The following is a 25645-nucleotide window of genomic DNA, read 5'->3' as shown; positions in this document are numbered from 1 at the left end:
TAACGTTGATGTAATGGTGTGTTAGTTCCTCTTTGCATTAGTGTTGCTGAGCTGGTTAAAATAATAAGATACGAAAATAAATCATAAACATTCAAAAGTGCTTTAAATAGGAGTAAAGAAGCTTGAAATTCTTACCTTTTTCTTTTAATGACTCTGACCAGTGTTGCCAACTAATTTTCTGGGGAAGTTGCTAAAGGAAGTCGATTTGTTGCTAAAAGTTGCTAAATGACATTGTGATGTCATTGCGCGATGACGTAACTTCGACGCAAAATTGCGTCACTACATCAAATTGCAGCGTAAAATATATTTTATATATGTTAATTTAGATTTGTTCATAAAATAATATAACATAATATAATATTAAAATATAACTGTATAATTACAATTTAAGTTTTTTTTTTATTAACTAGTAAACTAGTAAAACTACACATTCTGAACAATTATAGTTTTAAGCAGTGTATTATCAGTTAGTTAGTCTGCTACACTCTAAGAAAAGTCTGTAAAAATAGGGCACGATCTACTCTGTTAATGTGAAGGAATTTTCCATATTGATTTTTCACAGGGTTCACAAGCTAATCACAAGTACAAGCTACTAACAAAGCGTATCATAAATGAACAATTACTCAGTTATTATAATTATTAAATTGAACAATTGCAAATAGCAGCTAACTTAATTCACGTGATGTGTGTACAGCTACGCATCTTTGGTTTCCTCTTGAGTAATTTAGATGAAAAATGTGTGCCTTTTTATCATTTAAATCACTTATCAAAAGTTGCTAAAAGTTGCCAAATAAATTATAATAGCTAAATTTGTTGCTAGGTGCTTTTGGAAGAAAACGTTGCTAGGGTAGTGTGAAAAGTTGCTAAATTTAGCAACAAAATTGCTAAGTTGGCAACACTGACTCTGGCTTTGAGTGAAGCTCAGCTCAGCTGTGATTGAACGGGCTGACGTCACGGGACTGACTAGAAAACGGCCGCGGTTTTTTATTCTTTTTAGGAAACACACTAAAAAATATATATTTTGTCATAGCCTAAGTAAATGTTATTACATTAAAAAAGGCTTAATGTAGGTGTAATATGAAAGATTTATGTACACTGAAAAAATTAATAATATTTTTTTTAAGATAAGTGGTTGCAAACCACTTATTTATTTGAGCTATACTTAAAATAAAAAATGTTGAAAGTTAGTCAACTAACTTTGTTTATTTAAATGTAGCTAAAATAAATTGATTGCAACCACTTTCCTTGAAAAAATTTAGTAAATTCAATCAATAATTTTTCCAGTGAAATATAGTAAATATATAAATAAACAATAGTAAATATTTAATATTTCTATATTTATATGATTAGCTTTTAATTAGTTATAATAACCTACAGCCCTATACTCTATAAACATATTTTCTCCAAAAACATTATTTAAAAGAAAAGAAAAAGGTTGTTTCAAGTCTGTTCAATGCAGTCATGTTTGAACAAGAAACCTGATATATGGTGTTAAATCAAAAGGAATTGTTTAAATAAAGTGAACAGCATCAAACATCTTTTTTTTTTTCTTCAGTGAGCAGTGTTATTTATCATTCCTGTAATAGCATGACTCTTAAAAAGAGAAACAATTCTGTTGTACAGTTAAGTGATGGAACATTCTGTGAAATTATGACCTTGGTGGCTTTCAAGTGTGAGGATGGGGCATCTTTTGCATCCACCGCAAACAGATTCTGTGTTTTAGCTAAAGAGCGTGCGTGTAGGAAATATATGCTGAACATTTACACACACTGTAAAAAATGACCGTGATTTTAACGGTAAAAAACTGTGAAAAGGCTACGTTAAAAACCTGTTAAATGGTTAACAGTAAGTTCCCCTAATATATACGGTGAAATACTGCTTTTGGAATTGAAAAAGAATATAAAATTTACAGGGAAAAATCGTAAATTGACGCTCCCAGAATTTGGTGGTTATCAGTGTATTTCAAAGGTACAAAACAGATATCATTACTTCAATAGGTTGGTATATTAACATTATATCAGTTAATGAAATTACGGTATTTAACTGTAAATTTAAGTTAAAACCTAAAATGTTGCTACCGTATATTTTATGGTAGAATTCCGGCAAACACAGCTGCCGGTTTTTTACCGTAAATTCTACGGATTTTTTTTTACAGTGCAGTGTCTCATAATGTATTTGCTGTCCATCCACAATCACTCAAATGGAAATGTGTAATTATTAGGTCTAAGGACAAACTGTATGTCATTCCACTTCCAAACAATAAAATCCATAAAATGTATGATATGTTATAATAATGCAGTGATATAATATTAATGCAGAGTGAGTGAACTTCAGTTTTTGGCCTTGCAATATAGACAGTGTTTACTTGACTGTACACTTTATAATGCATTTGCTTTATTTATTTGTTTTATTACTTTCTGAAAGCAATGGATGTCCAAGTAATGAAGTGAATTCAAAGCATGAAGAAGTAAACTTAAAAATTACTCATTAAAGCATACTACAGCTTCAGGTTATTTAATAATGTACTTTGAAAATATACTTTCAATGCATTGTTACAATGATCATTTTCAGCACACAGTTAAAAAATATTCATAAAATATATTTAAATAAGTGCAAATAAATATACTTATAAAAAATAAACAGAACTTTCAATTCAGGTATATTTTTGTAAAATATATTTTTTAGAAAATATACTAAATTACAATTATTTTAAAGTGTGTTAAAAGTTGTATTGTGAAAATAGGCAAAAGCATGACGCTAATATACTTTTTGTATATTTAAAGATAGTACATTTTTTGTTAGTATATTTGCAATTTACTATTAAAACGGAATATATTACAAATATAATAAAGTATACCTTTTTTCACTAGGGAAGGATTAGTATGACCTCAGTTTGTTATTAGTATAATATTAATGTATTTGCGACACTCTTACAGTGTAATTGAATTGCAATTGTAATGTCACCAAAATACATTTGAAGTTTTAGCTGAATGAATTCTGCATTTCAAAAATTAAATAAAAGAGTGGATATTTAAAGTGTACTATAAGTATACTTGAAATAGTTCCACTTTAGCACAATCAAGTATATTTATTACAGCTTTAGCTGAACTTCAGCACTGCGTTTGCACAACTAAAATGCATTTAGTACAAAATTATTTATTCCAATTTAGCAGACTTTTAAGTATACCACTTTATAGTGTGCCACAAATGTATTTAGTTGTACTAAAGTACATGTGAATAAATTGTACTTAAGTACTGTATACTATTTTTTCACTATAGGGGTGGGTCTAAATCTGAAGTAAATTTAGTTCATTAAACTGCTCTGCTCTGCTTTATTCCAGTAAAACTGTAACCATTTTCTTTTAATAATGATTGAATTTTATTTCTTCAGCTGCAGAAGTTACCTGTGAGGGGGAACAACTCATCGGTGTTGACATTTTAACTGGACATCCAGGTATTGCTCCACCTTATAAACGTGGACATGTTTTAGTTTTTCGCTGCACTGATGTGACCCTGAAGATGCAAGGACAACGAGTAATTGAATGCCTGCCAAATGGAAAATGGGATCAGCCATATCCAAAATGTGAAGGTATGAAACAATACTGTAATCATATATTTGCTTTAAACATTTTTACAAAATGTCAAGATGTTTGTTATGTGTATTATGTATAAAAAACAGAAATTATATTCCTGATACAAAAAAAGTGAAAGAAGTGAAATTTAAAAAAAGGTAATGACAATGTTAAAAGTGCACTAAGCGATTTTTGCCAAACGATGTTGATATTTGAAAGTAGCAAAACAAACACGCCCATACCCCAACATGACCTCGCCCCTATTTTGAAATTTCTGCCCCACACGTACTTACACAACCCTGGCATAGATGACAATAAGATGACACACAAGCATATTCAAACAAAAGCCAACACGGATAAGTTGTGTGAAATGAAGCAAAATCAACGTTACTTGCCTATAAAGAAGAAACAACACAACCTCAGCGTCCGATTCCAGGTCTTCCCGCTCCTTGAGTTCTCTCCACCGCTGGAAAGCTGCTCTGATATTTTACGTGGGACCTACCTCTTGCCTGATCATAACCCTTCTTTTTAATGTTTTGTTTCTCTGATATATTTCTTTTTTTAAATCAGCCATCTCTCTCTATCTATAGTCGATCTGCTAATATCCGTCCTGTGCACTCAAATTGAGCACTCTCTTCTCTCTATCAGTACAAGACACGCCCCCTTATCGCTGATTGGCTACAAGTGTTTTTTCGGACTCGGTCCGACACTGTGGTCAAAAGCGTTTTTCAAAAATCGCTTAGTGCGCCTTTAACATCTATGCGTTATTCATTAAAAAAATAATTCATACTTCAAACATTCACACATAAACATGTCCCACACTGGCAATGGCTTTTTAAAAATGTTTTGTTTGGTGTCTTTCTGCATCTCTTAGTAAGTTGATTAACAGCTGACCCAGTCTCCACTATACAGCAAGAAATTAAAATCTGACATACAGTTGGGCATTGAATTAATTTTTTGAACTTATATGATTCTCACTTGTGAGCTTAAGTCAACCACATTTGGAGTAAAAAAAAGTTCAACCCAGAGGGAAAAACTATTTTCAGAGCTGGATGGTGATGAACTCACTGCATGTTATTAAAAACATGTGAATCTTGTTTCAGAGATTAAATGTGAAGCTCCACGTGACCAGCATGTCTATAGTCCATCCCAATACTTCAGAGGAGATATGAAACTAGGAGCAAGAAGATCTTACCGCTGTGAGTCTGGGTATGAGAAAATGGCAGAAGAGGCCACATGTACACGAGACGGATGGACACCAAAACCACTGTGTGCTAGTATGTTCTGCTATTAAATCTCACAATATGCAAATGAATGAAATTGGGAGCAATAAATAAACTAATAATAAAATTGTGCAGTTGTGAGTTTAATATATATAATATACTATTGTTTAGAATATCTCTTCAACACATTAAATCTTTTTCTTAAACATTTCATTAAAATGACCTCATACACATATTAGAGATTTAATAATGCCACGTTTTCTTAGTGATGACAGTCTCAGGGAAATGCAGGCCACTGCCATTTGGTGATGAATTCACTGCATGTTATTAAAAACATGTTAATCTTGTTTCAGAGAGTGGATGTGAAGCTCCACGTGACCAGCATGTCTATAGGTCATACGAATACTTCAGAGGAGATATGAAACTAGGATCAAAACAATATTACTCTTGTGAGTCTGGGTATGAGAAAATGGCAGAAGACGCCACATGTACACGAGACGGATGGACACCAAATCCACTGTGTGCTAGTATGTTCTGCTATTAAATCTCAAAATATGCAAATGAATGAAATTGGGAGCAATAAATAAATAAATTAATAAATAAATAATAAAGTTCCACAGTTGTGAGTCTAATATATATAATATACAATTTTTTTAAATATCTCTTCAACAGATTAAATCTTTTTCTTAAACATTTCATTAAAATGACCTCATACACATATTAGAGATTTAATAATGCCACGTTTTCTTAGTGATGACAGTCTCAGGGAAATGCAGGCCACTGCCATTTGGTGATGAATTCACTGCATGTTATTAAAAACATGTTAATCTTGTTTCAGAGAGTGGATGTGAAGCTCCACGTGACCAGCATGTCTATAGTCCATCCCAATACTTCAGAGGAGATATGAAACTAGGTGCAAGAAGATCTTACCGCTGTGAGTCTGGGTATGACAAAATGGCAGAAGAGGCCACATGTACACGAGACGGATGGACACCAAAACCACTGTGTGCTAGTATGTTCTGCTATTAAACCTCAAAATATGCAAATGAATGAAATTGGGAGCAATAAATAAATAAATTAATAAATAAATAATAAAGTTCCACAGTTGTGAGTCTAATATATATAATATACAATTTTTTTAAATATCTCTTCAACAGATTAAATCTTTTTCTTAAACATTTCATTAAAATGACCTCATACACATATTAGAGATTTAATAATGCCACGTTTTCTTAGTGATGACAGTCTCAGGGAAATGCAGGCCACTGCCATTTGGTGATGAATTCACTGCATGTTATTAAAAGCATGTGAATCTTGTTTCAGAGAGTGGATGTGAAGCTCCACGTGACCAGCATATCTATAGGTCATACGATTACTTCAGAGGAGATATGAAACTAGGATCAAAACAATATTACTCTTGTGAGTCTGGGTATGAGAAAATGGCAGAAGGCGCCACATGTACACGAGACGGATGGACACCAAATCCACTGTGTGCTAGTATGTTCTGCTATTAAATCTCAAAATATGCAAATGAATGAAATTGGGAGCAATAAATAAATAAATTAATAAATAAATAATAAAGTTCCACAGTTGTGAGTCTAATATATATAATATACAATTTTTTTAAATATCTCTTCAACAGATTAAATCTTTTTCTTAAACATTTCATTAAAATGACCTCATACACATATTAGAGATTTAATAATGCCACGTTTTCTTAGTGATGACAGTCTCAGGGAAATGCAGGCCACTGCCATTTGGTGATGAATTCACTGCATGTTATTAAAAACATGTTAATCTTGTTTCAGAGAGTGGATGTGAAGCTCCACGTGACCAGCATGTCTATAGTCCATCCCAATACTTCAGAGGAGATATGAAACTAGGTGCAAGAAGATCTTACCGCTGTGAGTCTGGGTATGACAAAATGGCAGAAGAGGCCACATGTACACGAGACGGATGGACACCAAAACCACTGTGTGCTAGTATGTTCTGCTATTAAACCTCAAAATATGCAAATGAATGAAATTGGGAGCAATAAATAAATAAATTAATAAATAAATAATAAAGTTCCACAGTTGTGAGTCTAATATATATAATATACAATTTTTTTAAATATCTCTTCAACAGATTAAATCTTTTTCTTAAACATTTCATTAAAATGACCTCATACACATATTAGAGATTTAATAATGCCACGTTTTCTTAGTGATGACAGTCTCAGGGAAATGCAGGCCACTGCCATTTGGTGATGAATTCACTGCATGTTATTAAAAGCATGTGAATCTTGTTTCAGAGAGTGGATGTGAAGCTCCACGTGACCAGCATATCTATAGGTCATACGATTACTTCAGAGGAGATATGAAACTAGGATCAAAACAATATTACTCTTGTGAGTCTGGGTATGAGAAAATGGCAGAAGAGGCCACATGTACACGAGACGGATGGACACCAAATCCACTGTGTGCTGGTATGTTCTGCTATTAAATCTCACAATATGCAAATGATTGAAATTGGGAGCTAAATAAATAAATAATAAAATTGTACAGTTGTGAGTCTAATATATAAAATATACCATTTTTTGAATATCTCTTCAACACATTAAATCTTTTTCTTGAATTTTTTTTTTGTTGTTGTTTTTTTAATTACCTCACTCTCATGTTAGAGATTTACTAATGCCACGTTTTCTTAGTGATGACAGTCTCAGCGAAATGTGGGCCACCGCCACGAGTGAACGATGCAGATACAGTAGAAATGACAAAAAAGGAATACAATACAGGGGAGAGAGTTGAATACATCTGCTTTAACAAATACATATTGGATCAGCGTCACTCTTTCACCAAATACTTGACTTGTCAGCAAGGCCAGTGGAGAGGAAATGTTAAGTGTTTAAGTAAGTATGAACACACTACACCAAATATATCATATCAGGGCTCGCAAAATTTCAAAATCCCAGGTACTCTTCAGATTTTGGTAGCCCGAAAATTAATTTAACTAGCCCAAATTAAAAAATTACCTTTTTTTTTTTTTTTTTTTTTTTTAAATATTGAAAATCAGATAGGAGTTTAAATGTCAATCAAAAATATTTTCAATACACAAATATCAACAAATATGAAGGAATGAATTTTATTTCACTATTTACAGGGTATCTGCAGAATTTAAAAAAATAAATTTAAGGCAATTTATGACCCATTTTAAGAGCTGCACGAGTAAAATGAACACATAATGAGCGGGGTTGGACAATGTCTATGGTAACATACAGTATTGAGCCATAAAATTACATGATTTACAGTTCAGATACAGGTTTTCACAAAAACAAAAATCTTATACAACAGCGTTTCAGGCTATAGACCGTTTTTATGAAAAGGGATAAATCAAGCATATAAATTATGTTAATTTAAAACGTATAAATATTACTGTCTTAATTGTTTAGATTTTTAGAAGGCACATTAACTTCTTTCTCATTTACAACTCTATGTGTTTGCTGCGTAAAAACATGAGTTTATATTTGCATTGATCTGACCATAAACAGCAAGAAAGGCTATTTGGAAATGCAGATTCATTCTCTGCCACGAGGTGGCGCTGAAATACTGCGGTTTCCCCGGAAACACTGTACACAAAGCAGCTCCGCGCTCATAAACGCTGCTTTATCAGTAATTATAGGTAAAATGAAATTAAAATACCAACGACACGTTTCTGAGGACAGTCGGTTCCCTTCAGATATATTCACATAAAGACATCCGCGCCGCGTTTTGACTTGAAACGTGCAGCGCTCATTATTTATTCAATGACATCATTGCCTTTTGAAGTTTAATCCTGCTGTATCGCGACTCTTGTCTTTCCGTCCCCAACTGTAAGACCTCTTGAAATTATAATTAAGACATTTCTTATACCATTTAACGTATTTAAAACTTTGTATGGCCTTAAGTTTGATACAACTCACTTTAAGAGTTTATAAGGACCCACGGGAGATCTGTATTTAAGGTAGGTGATACATTTTGGTAGCCCGACTAGAAAACACAATAGCCCCGGGACGTCGGGCTAGAGATTTTGCGAGCCCTGCATATATATGCATCATAATGTAATCTTGTAGATTAAATTGTAGGTTGTGATGATTAGATAATGAATGTATATTGTGACACTGACAGTGACATGCTGGGTTTATTTCAGAGCCCTGTACAGTGACGAAGGAGTTAATGGCTGAAAGGGGTATAGATTTGGCCTATGTTAATAAACAAAAGATGTTTGCACCACATAATGATCACATCACCTTCGCGTGTCTGTGGGGCAAAGTTTCAGTAGGTATTACTGACTTCAGACAAAAGTGTAATGATGGAGAGATGACTTTGCCTGAATGTGTGTGACAGTGGAAATAAAACATAGATGAAGCATCAGCTGTACTATTAAGCAAAAAACAAATGAGCAGATCAAAATAAATTTATCCCAAATCAATTTGTCTGTTTTGGATTTCTTGCAAGAAAAAGAAAAAAGCAAACAAACAAAAACCTAAAGAAGTACTAAATAAAAAATTATTTAGATGTGCAAGTATGAAAATTATATTAACCCTACATTTTTTTCTATAAACTGCAAGTCAGTGCATGTATTTTACTCATTGAACAGCCAAATGAAAAATTTATAACCAGGGATGCAAACTCATAAAGGGTGAAAAAGGCGATTAAGACGGTTGTGCTCTATAGTTGTACAGTAAAATTCACTTTAAAGATTAATTTTCCATTTATGAAGATGTCATGGGAAAAAATGTGCCAAAAATGTGTGTCCTGGTGGAAAACAAAGACTTTTAAGTTGAAAATGACACGTCAGCACCAATATGACCTTATGGGCAGGGTGCCAACATGCGTTACGGGCATCCCGAGTTCGAGTCCCAGCTCGCGGACCTTTCTCTCTCTCACTTCACTTCCTGTCAATACTTAACTGTCCTATCACAATAAAGGCCCAAATGCCAAAAAATAAATCTTTAAAAGATGAAAATGACATGAAATTACTATTATAACTAGTAGTTGGAAGATCATTCATTAGCTCAGTTCAGGGTATCTACAGGATTTTTTAGATCAAATTTAAGACTTTTTAAGACCTGAACAAATTAAAATAATACCATATAAGCGAGGTAGGGCAATGTCTATGAATTTACAGTTCAGATACAGGTTTTCACAAAAAAAAAAAAAAAAGTTTTATAGAATGATAAACTTCACATTTTAACCCTTTAATCCCTGAGGGCATTTTTGCCTCACTGAAAGTGTTTTTTCTGAGTGACATACACAAAAATAATGACTCATAACTCGAAGACTGTAGCAAGGAGAGTCAAAAGGTTGGTATCGTTTGATAGAAAATTTTCCTGTACTTTCAGGAAAAAATAAATAAATAAAAAAATGAATAAATAAATATATATATATATATATATATATATATATATATATATATATAAATGGGGCTGTCACGGGATGAACGACTCGAACCCGAACCCGAAGACTCGAGAGATGAACTAATCATTTCTGTTTCCTGTAAAGAACCAGTAGGACGTTGCGCATGCGCAGTCAACACAAACTAAACGAATCCCTCGCTGAGACGTCCTGAATGTTCCAGAGACATATTAAAGATTCATTTAAACTGATTGCTCATGACTGACACATCACTAGCGCACAAAATAAAAAAAAATAAAAAAACACAGGAGTGCATACAGAACTGAGTTGCTAATGGTACTGTACTTTGTGCCATAATGAAACAGTGCTCTGGGTTTCCTGTTGATTTAAATTTGACCACTGACATGCTTATATGTATAATGATCATGATTTATATGAGACGATATTTACATGAATTAGACTTTATTAGCATGTTTTCTGTGCTTACTTTATCATCTTTTAAAAGAACAAACTGGAATGCCAGCCATGTCATATGAAATGTTCTGTAATTAGTGCACAAACATGGACAAAACATGGACTAAATATTTTCCAATATCAGTAAGTTGAACTGGAACATGAATTCGTGAAGAAGAGGGCTGTCAGGTTTTCAGCAAATCATTTTTGGGGGCGTTGAGCTGAGTCCTGTTTGGTGGGGCGGAGGGAAGGGGACGGTTGCTTTTTATCTGCATTACACAGACTTCAGAGATTCATATCACCACCACTCTTAAGAGTTCATGAATACATCTTTTGGAAAACAGGTAATCACAGTTTTTCATCAGTACTCATTCATGTTTAACACTAAAGGAATAAGGAAAGTAAATAAGTATATTTGGTAGGTGATTAAGTCGAGACTGTTTATACAGTTTATTAGCTTTGTAAACTGTACTAAGCCATTTGTCATGTTTTACAGCTTAAAATGAAATATTATGAGATATTTCTCTTTCTTCTATTAATGATCATGGCTGTCTCAACAAATGCTCAAGGTAACACAATGATACACAAAGTAGCTAAAGGAAAAACATCTAATATGTTGCACAACATATAATAATATCATGTTTGTATATCACTTTTATTTATAATGCCTGTCTGAATTTATATATGGTTTTTTGTTCATTTTCCATGAAATTTCACTAACCATAAAACCCAAATGTGGGTCTAAATTTGAAGTAAATTTAGCTGTCATTACACTGCCCTGCTCTGTTTTATTTCAGTAAAATAACAGCTATCTTTTAATAATGATTGAATTGTATTTCTTCATATGCAGAAGTTACCTGTGAGGGGGAACAACTCATCGGTGTTGACATTTTAACTGGACATCCAGGTATCGTTTCACCTTATAAACCTGGACATGTTTTAGTTTTTCGCTGCACTGATGTGGACCTGAAGATGCAAGGACAACGAACGATTGAATGCCTGTCAAATGGAAAATGGGATCAGCCATATCCGAAATGTGAAGGTATGAAACAATACTACAATGTATTATTTGCTTTAAACCTTTTTACAAAATGTTGCTATGTTTATTATGTATAATGTATAAAAAGTCATGAATTATATTATTAATTTAAAAAAAATGAAAGGCAAAGTTAACATCTATGTGTTATTCATTAAAACATCATTCATACATCAAATCTTCACACATGAACCCTGTCCCAAACTGCCAATGACTAGAAGATTTTTTTCAATGTCTTTCTTCATCTCTTAGTGAGTTGATTAACAGCTGACTAGCCCCAGTCAACAAAAAATATACAGCAAAAAAAAAAAAAAAGACCTGCTGGAACAGTTTGGCATTAACCAGTCATTGTGGCTGTTGTGCAAAGTATATTTCATGAACTTATATGATTTTCACATATAAATATTGTATGTTTAATACTTGAACTAGTATATTAAGACAAATGACGACTTCTGATGAAAGGATAAATAAGTCCAGATGCAGAACACTGAAATGACTAGAATTTCTTCTCTCTCCAGATGTAACGTCCTTTTTTCTTTTTTAAATTCCTCAGATTTTATCTTAAAGGGTGATGTTATGTCCTCGGTACTATTAATCAAAGGGTCCCTGTTGAAAAAAAAACAACATATGCTGGTTAGGTATGTTTTGAAGCATGCCTGCTGGTTGAGCTGGTTTAAGCTGGTCCTTAGCTGATAATGAGCTGGTTTAAGCTGATTCTTAACTGGTCATGTGCTGGTCCTAAGCAACTAGTTTCTGCTCAGGACCAGCACACGACCAGCTAAGGACCAGCTTAAACCAGCTCAACCAGCAGGCTTGTTTCAAAACCTACCCCTGAATTTTTCAACAGGGGTAACACACAGGTCTGTTGCTATTCAAAACAGAAAAAAAAGAAAGAAACCAATTTGTAAAAATAACAGAAAACACACTTTAGTTGGTTCAATTAAAAATAGAAAGATCAGTTCCACTTTATATTAGGTGGCCTTAACTACTATGTATTTACATTTAAATTAATAATTTGGTACAATGCACTTATTGTGTACATACATGTTTTTACATTGTACTTATATTTTTAAAAATACCTATATGTAATTACATATGTAATTATTTTCTGTAATTACATTTATAATTACACTGTTGACCCATCCCTTACACCTTAACCCACCCTTAAACCTACCCATATCTTCAAACCTACCCCTAACCTTACCCGTATCCCACCTCAATAGCAGCAAAAGTGTTTTGCAATACAATATGAACACAATAAGTACATTGTACTTATTTTTTTATGTAAGTACATAGAAGTTAAAGCCACTTATTATGAAGTGTGACCGAAAGCTCTTATCTAAACACTGTTGTTTGACATGAACTGTCTTTAAATGAAAAACATTCATACAAAAAGAAAAAAGTGTGCACAAGTTAACACAAAATCATCAGCACACACAGCAGCCTCGGCAAGATTGTAATGTAATGTAATGTAATGTACAACTTTATTGTCCACCTGAGTGGAAAATTGTCTTTGGCTCACCAACACAACAAGATTAATAACAACATACAAATAGAATAAAATCACAATAACTAGTCACATTACACACACAACACAAAGAAAAAATGGATACTATTCAAGCCTTACACACTGCTTAATTAAAAAGTTGCTGAATTAATGATTCTAATTGCATTGGGGATAAAGGACCTCTTATACACATTTTTATTTGCTAGGGGAACTCTATAACGTCTACCTGACTTCAAGAGCTCAAACTGGCTAAAAAGAGGATGAGAGCCATCTGCAAGAATAACTCTCGCCTTCTTCTTTGTCCTTTCTACGTAAAGTTGTGTTAATTGATTCTGAGGCCTGCCAATTATTTTATTTGCCAAGGATACAATTCTGGAAAGTTTGTTCTTGAGTCTGCAATTTAGATGCTCATACCAGACAGAAAGATGAAAGGTTAAAACACTTTCAACAATGGATATATACACAAGTTCCAAAATGTGCTTACTAACACGAAGACCACTGAGCTGTCTGAGAAGAAAGAGTCGCTGGGAGCATCTTTTAAAAATATACTCTGAATTATCAGCAAAACTCAACTGAGAATCCAAAATTGATCCGAGATACTTAAAATGTTCCACAATTTCAACTTGTTGACTCTCAAGTGAAATCGGCTCACATATCACATCTCGTTTTGTACACATAATTAATTCTTTAGTCTTGGCAACATTAATTTCTAATTGGCTAGAGCAACACCAAGTTTCAAGAGCCTTAATGTGGGTCAGGTAGGCCAGATCATATGCATGATTTGTTTTGTCCAGCAGGCCAACCAGGGCCATATCATCAGCATATTTAAATAATCTAAAATTTTCCTCATTAATTGTAAATTCATTAGTAAAAACAGAAAACAACACAGGGGAGAGAACACAACCTTGTGGGCAACCATTACTCACAGTGAGCACATCAGACATCACTCCTCTAACACAAACTCTTTGTGGACGACAAGAGAGAAAATTTCGAATCCAGAGGACGAGCCCTTGGTTAATATTAAGATCCACTAACCTTTTTAAAAGAAGATGTGTCTTCATTGAATTAAATGCTGAACTAAAATCTACGAATAGAATCCTAGCGTATCCTTTTGGATTTGTAAGATGTTTAGTAACTGTATTAAGAAGAGTCAGTACAGCATCATCTGTGCCTCTATTTCTCTTATATGCAAACTGAAGTGGATCTTGCTTAGAGGCCACACTTGAAGTTAAATGATTAGCTAAAACTCGCTCCATAGTTTTGCATAATATAGAAGTTATTGCAATAGGTCGATGATCATTTGGCATACTTGCACCTGTTTTTTTTGCCACAGGTTGAATCACTGAGTATTTCCATAATTTTGGCACTGCACTTTTGTCCAAGAGAAATTGAAATAGCCTTGTAAAAACTCCCTTTAATTGAGGAGCACAGTCTTTAAGAAGACGAGCTTTAAGACCATCCGGGCCAGTGGTTTTATTTGACTTTATTTTCCTAAGACTTACAATAACATCTGTCTCCTTAATAACTATAGATTCCTCTACACTAAGATTTTTACATATCTCATCGTATTCTGTCTGACCTTCCACTGTGTCGAATCTACAATAAAAATGATTCAAATCATTAATAAAGGTTTGACAATTTCTGACCAAACTATTCTCTTTTTTTTTTTTTGACCTGCCCATTAGTGTATTTAGTCCCTTCCAAGCCTGTCTGACATTACCTGTTAAAAAATTACTCTCAATTTTCGTTTTAAAATCAAATTTTGCTTTGAGAATTTCCCCCCTCAACTGTCTCCTTTTCGCACACAATAATTCTGTATTTCCTGAGCAAAAAGCAACCTTCCTTTCATTAAGACACATTTTCAGCTGTCTAGATACCCAAGGCTTGTTATTAGGAAAAATTTTCACAGTTTTAGTTTCAGATACAGAATCTTCGCAAAATTTTATACACGACGTATAACGGTGTCTGTGAGTTCAGCAGCATCCTGACATGACTGAAAAAAAAAATGTCCCAATTAGTCTCTTCAAAACAATCCTTTAGTCGCTCTTTACACCTCTCAGACCACACATGTATCTGCTTCATAACAGGCTTCGCTCTCTTCACAGCAGCCCTATACTTGGGCAGGAGATGAATTACATTGTGGTCAGATTTCCCGAGGGGAGGTCTGCAAACCGCTTTATAAGCATTGGTGATATTTCCATAGCAGCGATCAATAGTTCGATTTAAGCGGGTAGGGCAGTCCACATACTGTTGAAGTGTAGGCAGGTATTCAGATAAGTCACAAGAATTAAAATCCCCAATGATTAAAACAGGTTGGTCTGCAGATCGGGCAAGCGCATCGTTAAAACTTTCCGCTATTCTCTCCCCTGCAGCACCAACATTTGGTCCGGGTACATAAGTGAATATAACAGTAATCTGGCCAAACTCCCGCGGGAGATAAAATGGTCTAAAAGAGATCGTTAAAATCTCAAAGTCCGGCGTGCATACTTTTTCCCGTACACAGTACTGTGTGGCCCAGTTATCGACAAACACGCACAGCCCTCCTCCTATAGATTTAAATGAGCTGCGCTCGTCTCTGTCCGCTCGTATTGTTGTATACCCTGTTAAACACGGGGTTGTATTTTGATCTTTAAGCCAGGTTTCCGTGAGGCAAACAAGGTTGCTTTGTCTGAATTCACGGTCATATCTAGCTCTTATCTTAAGTTCATCAAGTTTATTGCTTACCGAACGCACATTTGACAGAGTAATGACGGGCAAGGGAAATCTGCTCCGACGTTTCCAGAGTCGATGGCTGTGTTCGAAATGGCATACTTGCTTACTGCTTACTGCCCAGTACACAGTGCATACTGCCTACTGTTTTTTAAAGAATAGTGTGTGAAACAGTATACAATAAGCAACAAATGTTTCAGAGTAGTATGCTTAATTGTCACATGACAGACACAAACATTAATTCAGCACAGCTGTCAAGGTTGTTACCTTACAAACAAACGTGCTAACCATTCTTTTTACAAAGGCTTGTTAAGAAGGCTTCATATTAGCAAACAATGCTATATTGACCAGTTGAACTCATTTCATAATTGAAGAACTTTACATAGGCTATTGGACTGAACTGAATCAACACTGAGCTGTCTTTAACTGAACATTGATATTTTTGGCAGTTACACTAATTGGAAAAAGTGATATATTCTAGTTACACTAAGTGCAACTAATGATAAATTCTGTTTACACTAAAATAGCACCATTTTCTTTAGCAACAGGTGTAAATAGTAGTTAGGTGGCAGATATTTATACTTAAGTACTGTAGTACATTATAAAACAGTGTGCAATAACTCATTGAGCATAAATTATCATACATTTTATTTGATGAATGCCACTTTACTGGGACAACCTACCTACAGCTAAACAGTGGTATTATTAATGAGGCATTTAATTTCCACTTTTCAAATATTTACTTAATTTTTTATTGAAAACAAATGCCTTTCTGATCTGGTATGTGATGGGAAAAGGAGTTGCACGAGATTGACAAAAGGCAGACTCGAACTCAGATCGCTCACATCAACACCACACTTCTCGTGTCTTTTACTCACTGCGCCACTGATACTACAGAAATACACGTGTCTTTTGCAGTGCTGTTTATCGCAGTCAGGCATTGGTGGGCGGAGTTAATGTAAAAAGCCTCGGCTAACAAATTGGTATATTTGTCCTTAGAGTAAATACACTCGTTTCTTTTGCTTGACAGCGGAATTTAATTCTGTTTGCATAATTGAAATATTAACTTTATGTATATATCATATTACTGCAATATTAATATTATTATTTAATATCTTTGAAACGATGTATAAAGCGCTACAGAGATAAAGGTGGCGTGATTTGACTTGATCGGCAAAGTGCAGTAGAGATTAAAGTACAATTTATGTCCTACTAATTATATTGTTTTTACATGCACAGCGATGGTTTGTAGTTTACATGTATATACGTACATATACAAGTCTTACATTTATAACTATTCCCCGCCTCCAGTTCACTCACGCGTTTAAAGATGAAACGTCACATGGAGCGCGTTGCTTTCTGGGAAACAGTATCCCACCCAGTGTCTTCAGATGCATACATCAAATTTCAGCAAATGTAGCAGATAATCCGGGCATTCCATGCATACAGAAAATTCACATACTATTCACAAAACATACTGCAATATAGTAGGAGTTGTATGATAGTATGCCATTCCAAACACAGCTTCTGTACTGATTTCAGTGTACTTGAGTTATATTTAGCAGATTTTGGCAAATATAGTAGGTCATCCGGGTATTTCATGCATACAGAAAATTTGCATACTATGCGCAGCATACATACTGGATACTGCAGAAATAGTAAGAGTAGTATGATAGTATGGCATTTCGAACACAGCCGATGTCTTACACCTCCTCTTGAACCACGCTTTTTCCGCTCTTTCTTTCGTCTCTCCGGACATCTGTCACGCCGCCTGATAGCATAACAATCCTCGGGAAGATTTATAGATGAGGACCCGGCAGCAGAACGAAGAGAAAGCAAATCCTCACGCGTGTAGGTGAGAGCGTCTTTTTGATTTGGCCAGCAATGGTACCCTGGCGCGAGTGCCATAAAGTAGAATAATATCCATAATAGTGCAAAATTCATAACGGCAATAAATAAGTTTAAATAAATAAGACTTTAAATCACAAACAAACGAACAAACAAAATACACGAGGTGAGCACAGGGTCAGCAGCGAGGCCGCGCCCCCGGAAGGAGATTATTATTATGAACCTTTTGCTCATTCAAGTACACTACTATTTTATCTGGCAACAAATTCTTAAAATCCTCAACTAAAACAAGTTCACCAAGCTGCTCAAAACTATCTGTTTTGCTGGACTAGCACCACTTATCAAAGAAAACACACTTTTCATGTGCATACTCAACAAAAGTTTGATTGGCAGTTTTTACGTGAACGAAATTTTTGATGATAAGCTTTGGGGACAAGCTCATAGGCCCTTAACACGGCAAACTATCATCAAGATACAATGCAGAGCACACTTCCTGAGCCTTTCCAGTTAAATGACACTGTAAGAAAAGAGGCCAGACCTCTTTTGGCCAGCACAAAACCACAGCAATGCATTCAAAAGCGCCAAAATATGAATCTACCTCTTTCTCTGTAAATGGTGGCATGAGGTTGATTTGTCTACTAACATCAAATCTGCAGAAGGCATAGGCAATGAAGAATTAGAGGCCTGATGTAAATCCTGACCAGTCTGAATAGGAGGTTGTGTCTTAGACTCACTGGGCAGCCTGCGACTAGCCTGTGTCTACAACTGACACTGCCTAAATCACAAAGGTTGTGTAGTGTGCTCTTGACTCTTAATTTCCAAATCAAGCTTTTTTTTATTTTTTTTTTATTTTTTTAATTGGACAGCGAGTTTTAAATCTTCTGTACCTAATCCAGTAAGTGAACAAAGCACCTCCTTTTTCTCTCTCGTATCTACCTCTGCACCCTAACATTCATTTATAAAGCCTGTCTGAATGTATGTATAGTTTTTGTTCATATTCTATGAAAGTTCATTGACCATAAAACCCAAATGTGGGTCTAAATCTGAAGTAAATTTAGCTGTCATTAAACTGCTCTGCTCTGCTTTATTCCAGTAAAACTGTAACCGTTTTCTTTTAATAATGATTGAATTGTATTTCTTCATATGCAGAAGTTACCTGTGAGGGGGAACAACTCATCAATGTTGACATTTTAACTGGACATCCAGGTATCGTTTCACCTTATAAACCTGGACATGTTTTAGTTTTTCGCTGTTTATTATGTATAATGTATAAAAAAATAGGAATTATATTCTTGATACAAAAAAGTGAAAGAAGTCAAATTATAAAAAAAAAAAAAAATAAACAAAAAAAAAAGGTAATGATAATGTTAAAGGGGTGGTTTACTGTTTTTTTTCTAGGCTTGATTGTGTTTATGGGGTGCAGTCTAACATGTGTTCATGCTTCGTTTTTTTAAAAACGCATTATTTTTCATATAATTTACCTTTATTCCACACCGCTCTGTCCCTTCTCTGACAAACACTTCGATTATTTCCTGTTTTTATGAAGCCCCTCCCTCAGAAATATGTGATGGGCTCTGATTGGTTAGCTGGCTCAGTGTGTTGTGATTCACTAAACCGCCGAGCGTGCGTCTAAATGTCCTGCCCCTCAGCTCAGCGGCATGTGCTCCGGTTGTATTGTAAACAATGATTTATAACAATATAGAACGTCTATATTGCTTATCAATTTGAGGTCGATTGAGACGCAGAGGATATTAGTGAAGAGGATCGCGCAGAACTTGTGCAAGCACGGCTCCTAATGGTATGTTTGTTGTCTCATACTTTTAGATACGCTGTTATTATGCTACTGCTTATGTTAGCTTTTAATATACGGTTTTATTCTGATTAAAGCTTTAATACAGTACGGCAACCGCACACGCGTCCATGTATAACGCTTCTCATTGCTATGTGAAAATGTATAATTGGAACAGTTTGTTGGAGCTGATCTGACGATCTGAATGAGAGAGAGAGGAGAGAGAGAGAGACAGACAGAGAGAGGGAGAGAGAGAGAGATGCAGAGGCGACAAGAGGAACAGGATTAAGAACGGCTGTTTTAGAACATTGATTTTGAAACTTGTGAATCCATTAGAATCGTTAGAAGACAGAATTGCGATTCATATATGAATAGATTTTTAGGTGCACCCCTAGTTTTCTCTTCCTCTTTTCTAAAGCAGCACAGCATGGCCCCGCCCCCTTCTTACATGTTCCCGAGGGCGGGGTTTATCTGGGTCAGTGACGTATCAGACCCGGGAAGTAGTTCGTTGTAGTCTCTTACCAGCCGTTTTTGTAGGCATTAAACTTCCAGAATTTTAAAAGACGATATCTCTGTTTGCATTAAACTTTCAGCGCTGCAACTTTGCAGATGTTGTTTATGCTCAAACAGCAACATTACACACTAACTAACGTTAAAAAAAGTGAAATTGCAATAAACCACCCCTTTAACATCAATGCGTTATTCATTAAAAAAATTATTCATACTTCAAACATTCACACATAAACATGTCCCACACTGGCAATGGCTTTTTATAAATGTTTTGTTTGGTGTCTTTCTGCATCTCTTAGTAAGTTGATTAACAGCTGACCCAGTCTCCACTATACAGCAAGAAATTAAAATCTGACATACAGTTGGGCATTGAATTAATTTTTTGAACTTATATGATTCTCACTTGTGAGCTTAAGTCAACCACATTTGGAGTAAAAAAAAGTTCAACCCAGAGGGAAAAACTATTTTCAGAGCTGGATGGTGATGAACTCACTGCATGTTATTAAAAACATGTGAATCTTGTTTCAGAGATTAAATGTGAAGCTCCACGTGACCAGCATGTCTATAGTCCATCCCAATACTTCAGAGGAGATATGAAACTAGGAGCAAGAAGATCTTACCGCTGTGAGTCTGGGTATGAGAAAATGGCAGCAGAGGCCACATGTACACGAGACGGATGGACACCAAAACCACTGTGTGCTGGTATGTTCTGCTATTAAATCTCACAATATGCAAATGAATGAAATTGGGAGCAATAAATAAATAATAAAATTGTACAGTTGTGAGTCTAATATATAAAATATACTATTTTTAGAATATCTCTTCAACACATTAAATCTTTTTCTTGATTTTTTTGTTTTTTTTAATTACCTCACTCTCATGTTAGAGATTTACTAATGCCACGTTTTCTTAGTGATGACAGTCTCAGCGAAATGTGGGCCACCGCCACGAGTGAACAATGCAGATACAGCAGAAATGATAAAAAGGGAATACAATACAGGGGAGAGAGTTGAATATGTTTGCTTTAACAAATACATATTGGATCAGCGTCACTCTTTCACCAAATACTTGACCTGTCAGCAAGGCCAGTGGAGAGGAAATATTAAGTGTTTAAGTAAGTATGAACACACTACACCAAATATATGGGTAACACTTTAGAATAATGGTCCGTTGTTAACAAGTAACTATGCAGGAAGTAATAGGTAGTACTACATTAACACTTAACTTAATACTATTAACTAATAGATAAGCAAGATTAACTAAGCAGTAAGTAGTAGCAAATTTAGGACAAAAGTAGTTCCTTATTAGATATTTGATACTTATTAAATAAAAATCTCCTCATTGAGAACTACTTGTGAACTATGACCAATTAATAAAGAATAACCAATTAATTCCTAATCACAACAGTAACGTCTTAAAAGTGAACAATTGGGCTCTTTGTGGAAACTAATTTATGAATATGATATCCCCAAATAAATCGGCTACAGTTTGAAATTGTGACTTCTACTCTTACCAAAGGATGGATGTTCTCTGTTTATTTCAATCAAAAACAGAATAATAATAAAAAATAATTCATTTAAAAATGTTAATAATTAAGAAGTGATTGAATTAGTTAACAATTATGAGCTCTAGTTTGTGTCAGTTCAGTATGCCTCCGACTCCAAAAAACCTACCTTTAGTGACAGTAGGCTGGGGAGGACTTTTCTTGAATATAAATAATGATGTTCTCTTGACAAAAGCAATTTACATCCTTAATGAAGGCATCGACTGCATTTATATTGTGTTAAGCACAAAACTGCATATTCCAGATTACAGTGTCTGGTAAAATATCACTAGTGCCTCACACAAATGTATGAATGTACACTATGTGTCAGATTTAAATATTTTGGTTTCACCTTATTTTGATGGTCCCTTTCTATTGACTATAAGTAATGTTGCACCTACATTTCTACTGACTCTCATTAGAGTGTTAGTAGTGTATTAATTGACTGGTAGGGTTAGGGTTAGATTAAGTTGACACGTTCTTGCAAAGTTACTTATAGTCTAGAATATCTGTTGGGAGATCAACATAATAAGGAGTTAGTAGATATGAAGCAGACAGTCTACTAATACTCTTATGAGAGTTTGTTGACATGTAGTTTACTTAATGACTTATTAAAATTAAATAACTTATTAAATTACTTAGTAATTACTGAGTGGTTAATGTGTTTTTCACTTTAAAATAATGGTCCAGATCATTAGTAGTTCCTGCAGGCTGACAAGGTAACGTTTGAGAGGGGCTAATGTATTTTTCACTTCAAAGCTAAAGTGCTACTAAGGAACTACTAGTGATCTGGACCATTATTTTAAATTGAAAAACACGTTAACCGCTCAGTAATTACTCACACATAAATTAATAAGTTATGTAATGTTTTATATCTGACACATGATACAGTCATACATTTGTGTGAAGCACTAGTGATATTTTACCAGCAAGTCATTTGGAGTGGGATACATATTGAACTGACATAAAACAGAGTTCATAATTGTGAACTAATTCAATCATGAGCTTGTCAGCATCACTTCCTAATTATTAAATTTTTTAAGTGAATTATCGTTTTTATTATTATTCTGTTTTTGATTGAAATAAACGGAGAACATCCATCCTTTGGTAAGAGTAGAAGTCACAATTTGAAACTGTAGCCGACTTATTTGGGGGATATCATATTCATAAATTAGTTTCCACAAAGAGCCCAATTGCTCATTTTTAAGACGTTACTGTTGTGATTAGTAATTAATTGGTCATAGTTCACAAGTAGTTCTCAATGAGGAGATTTTTATTTAATAATTATCACATATCTAATAAGGAACTACCTTTGTCCTAAAATTGTTACTTACTGCTTAGTTAATCTTGCTTCTCTATTAGTTAATAGTATTAAGTTGAGTGTCAATGTAGTACCTATTACTTCCTGCATAGTTACTTGTTAACAACGGACCATTATTCTAAACCAATAGTGTTACCAATATATCATATAGATGCATCATAATGTAATGTAGTTTAAATTGTAGGTTGTGATGATTAGATAATGAATGTATATTGTGACACTGACAGTGACATGCTGGGTTTATTTCAGAGCCCTGTACAGTGACGAAGGAGTTAATGGCTGAAAGGGGTATAGATTTGGCCTATGTTAATAAACAAAAGATGTTTGCACCACATAATGATCACATCACCTTCGCGTGTCTGTGGGGCAAAGTTTCAGTAGGTATTACTGACTTCAGACAAAAGTGTAATGATGGAGAGATGACTTTGCCTGAATGTGTGTAACAGTGGAAATAAAACATAGATGAAGCATCAGCTGTACTATTAAGCAAAAAACAAATGAGCAGATCAAAATAAATCTATCCCAAATCAATTTGTCTGTTTTGGATTTCTTGCAAGAAAAAGAAAAAAGCAAAAAAACAAAATCCTAAAGAAGTACTAAATAAAAAATTCTTTAGATGTGCAAGTATGAAAATTATATTAATCCTACATTTTTTTCTATAAACTGCAAGTCAGTGCATGTATTTTACTCATTGAACAGCCAAATGAAAAATTTATAACCAGGAATGCAAACTCATCAAGGGTGAAAAAGGCGATTAAGACGGTTGTGCTCTATAGTTGTACAGTAAAATTCACTTTAAAGATTCATTTTCCATTTATGAAGATGTCATGGGAAAAAATGTGCCAAAAATGTGTGTCCTGGTGGAAAACAAAGACTTTTAAGTTGAAAATGACACGTCAGCACCAATATGACCTTATGGGCAGGGTGCCAACATGCGTTACGGGCATCCCGAGTTCGAGTCCCAGCTCGCGGACCTTTCTCTCTCTCACTTCACTTCCTGTCAATACTTAACTGTCCTATCACAATAAAGGCCAAAATGCCAAAAAATAAATCTTTAAAAGATGAAAATGACATGAAATTACTATTATAACTAGTAGTTGGAAGATCATTCATTAGCTCAGTTCAGGGTATCTGCAGGATTTTTTAGATCAAATTTAAGACTTTTTAAGACCTGAACAAATTAAAATAATACCATATAAGCGAGGTAGGGCAATGTCTATGAATTTACAGTTCAGATACAGGTTTTCACAAAAAAAAAAAAGTTTTATAGAATGATAAACTTCACATTTTAACCCTTTAATCCCCGAGGGCATTTTTGCCTCACTGAAAGTGTTTTTTCTGAGTGACATACACAAAATAAAAAAATAAAATAAAATAAATAAATAATAATAAATAAATAAATATATATATATATATTTTTTTTTGTTGTTGTTGTTGTTGTTGTTTTTTTTGTTCCTGAAAGTTGATAATCTCAGAGCTTGTTAAGCGTTGATCAAAAACAGTGCTTTAAGTTTCATCTTTAACTGCAGAAATTGCTAATTCAGCCAAGACTTGTTGCTGTAGATTAGTTACTCTGAATTTACTCAGCATCACTCAATGCACAGGAATTCACTTAAAGTGTTATTTAGTATAATTTTGCCAGAAAAAAAAAAAAAACCTTTTAGAATTTTTATCATATGTTAATGTAAAAAAATATAACTTGTGTTTGTTTGTTTGCTGGTTTTTATTGTATTTGTCATACCTGTATTTTTTTAAGTGTTTTTTGCCATGAAAATAGCCTAAGATGCTGACATGACATTAAAATATATATATACTACTACTTAATGCACAGGCCTATTTTGACATCAGTTTGTCAGATGTTTTTTGTCATATTGCTACACTTATCACTGTCAATCATAGCACTGACTTGTGGAACAATTTAGCACAGTGGTTCCCAAACCTGTCCTGCACCTTTTGTAGGTCTCCCTCATCTAACACACCTGATTCCACTCATCAGCTCATTAGTAGAGACTGCAAGAACTAAATTGGATGTGTCTGATTAGGGAGACATACAAAATGTGCAGTGCAAGGGGTCCTCCAGGACAGGTTTGGGAGCCACTTTTAGCAGGTTAATTTTTTTTTTTTCTTCACACCTGCCTTTGTCATTTCACACCTAGTTGTAGGCTAGGCATCTTTGCTTTATCAAAGTGATTTTCCCCATCATATGGATAAAGTTTAAAGCATTAATCAACACTTTATTACTCACACATTCAATGTTATGGAAAACTATGACAGAAATTCACGAAAGTATGAAGTGTAATAAATACAAATCTAATTTGAGATCAGAAATGCATCACATAACTGTTAAAACAACTGACTACGTTTGTGCTTAAAAGGAAGATTGGAATTATTAACCAATTTCTCCATCAGTATCCAATACTGTTATCACATCACGTGTCAAAAGAACGAGCAGCGCAGACCGAAGACTCGGAGACAAACTAATTATTTCTCTTTCCAGACTGCATAGCATCTATGGGGCTGTCACGGGATGAACAACTCGAACCCGAACCCGAAGACTCGAGAGATGAACTAATCATTTCTGTTTCCTGTAAAGAACCAGCAGGATGTTGCGCATGCGCAGTCAACACAAACTAAACGAATCCCTCGCTGAGACGTCCTGAATGTTCCAGAGACATATTAAAGATTCATTTAAACTGATTGCTCATGACTGACACATCACTAGCGCACAAAATAAAAAAAAATAAAAAAACACAGGAGTG

At 34.4% G+C, this 25645-nt stretch overlaps 1 protein-coding gene across 1 annotated transcript in view; it reads left to right on the top strand.

The window, feature by feature from the left end:
- The window catches only part of LOC131531015 (complement factor H-like), a 37596-nt gene extending 14179 nt beyond the window's left edge, over nucleotides 1-23417 (top strand). The window contains exons 7-21 of the mRNA XM_058761564.1: nucleotides 3392-3589; nucleotides 4676-4849; nucleotides 5149-5322; nucleotides 5634-5807; nucleotides 6119-6292; nucleotides 6604-6777; nucleotides 7089-7262; nucleotides 7485-7685; nucleotides 8963-9150; nucleotides 11120-11192; nucleotides 11474-11665; nucleotides 18873-18929; nucleotides 20551-20724; nucleotides 20936-21136; nucleotides 23136-23417. Of these exons, the coding sequence (XP_058617547.1) occupies nucleotides 3392-3589; nucleotides 4676-4849; nucleotides 5149-5322; nucleotides 5634-5807; nucleotides 6119-6292; nucleotides 6604-6777; nucleotides 7089-7262; nucleotides 7485-7685; nucleotides 8963-9150; nucleotides 11120-11192; nucleotides 11474-11665; nucleotides 18873-18929; nucleotides 20551-20724; nucleotides 20936-21136; nucleotides 23136-23329 (2522 nt within the window). The 3' untranslated portion in view covers nucleotides 23330-23417. The remainder of the gene's footprint in view (nucleotides 1-3391; nucleotides 3590-4675; nucleotides 4850-5148; nucleotides 5323-5633; nucleotides 5808-6118; nucleotides 6293-6603; nucleotides 6778-7088; nucleotides 7263-7484; nucleotides 7686-8962; nucleotides 9151-11119; nucleotides 11193-11473; nucleotides 11666-18872; nucleotides 18930-20550; nucleotides 20725-20935; nucleotides 21137-23135) is intronic.
- The last annotated feature ends 2228 nt before the right edge of the window (nucleotides 23418-25645 follow it).

Source organism: Onychostoma macrolepis, chromosome 22 (assembly GCF_012432095.1).
Source record: "Onychostoma macrolepis isolate SWU-2019 chromosome 22, ASM1243209v1, whole genome shotgun sequence".
In the NCBI taxonomy this organism is placed as follows: domain Eukaryota; kingdom Metazoa; phylum Chordata; class Actinopteri; order Cypriniformes; family Cyprinidae; genus Onychostoma; species Onychostoma macrolepis.
The sequence above is the reverse complement of the archived record's forward strand: the minus strand, read 5'-3'. Positions and strand labels throughout refer to the sequence as shown.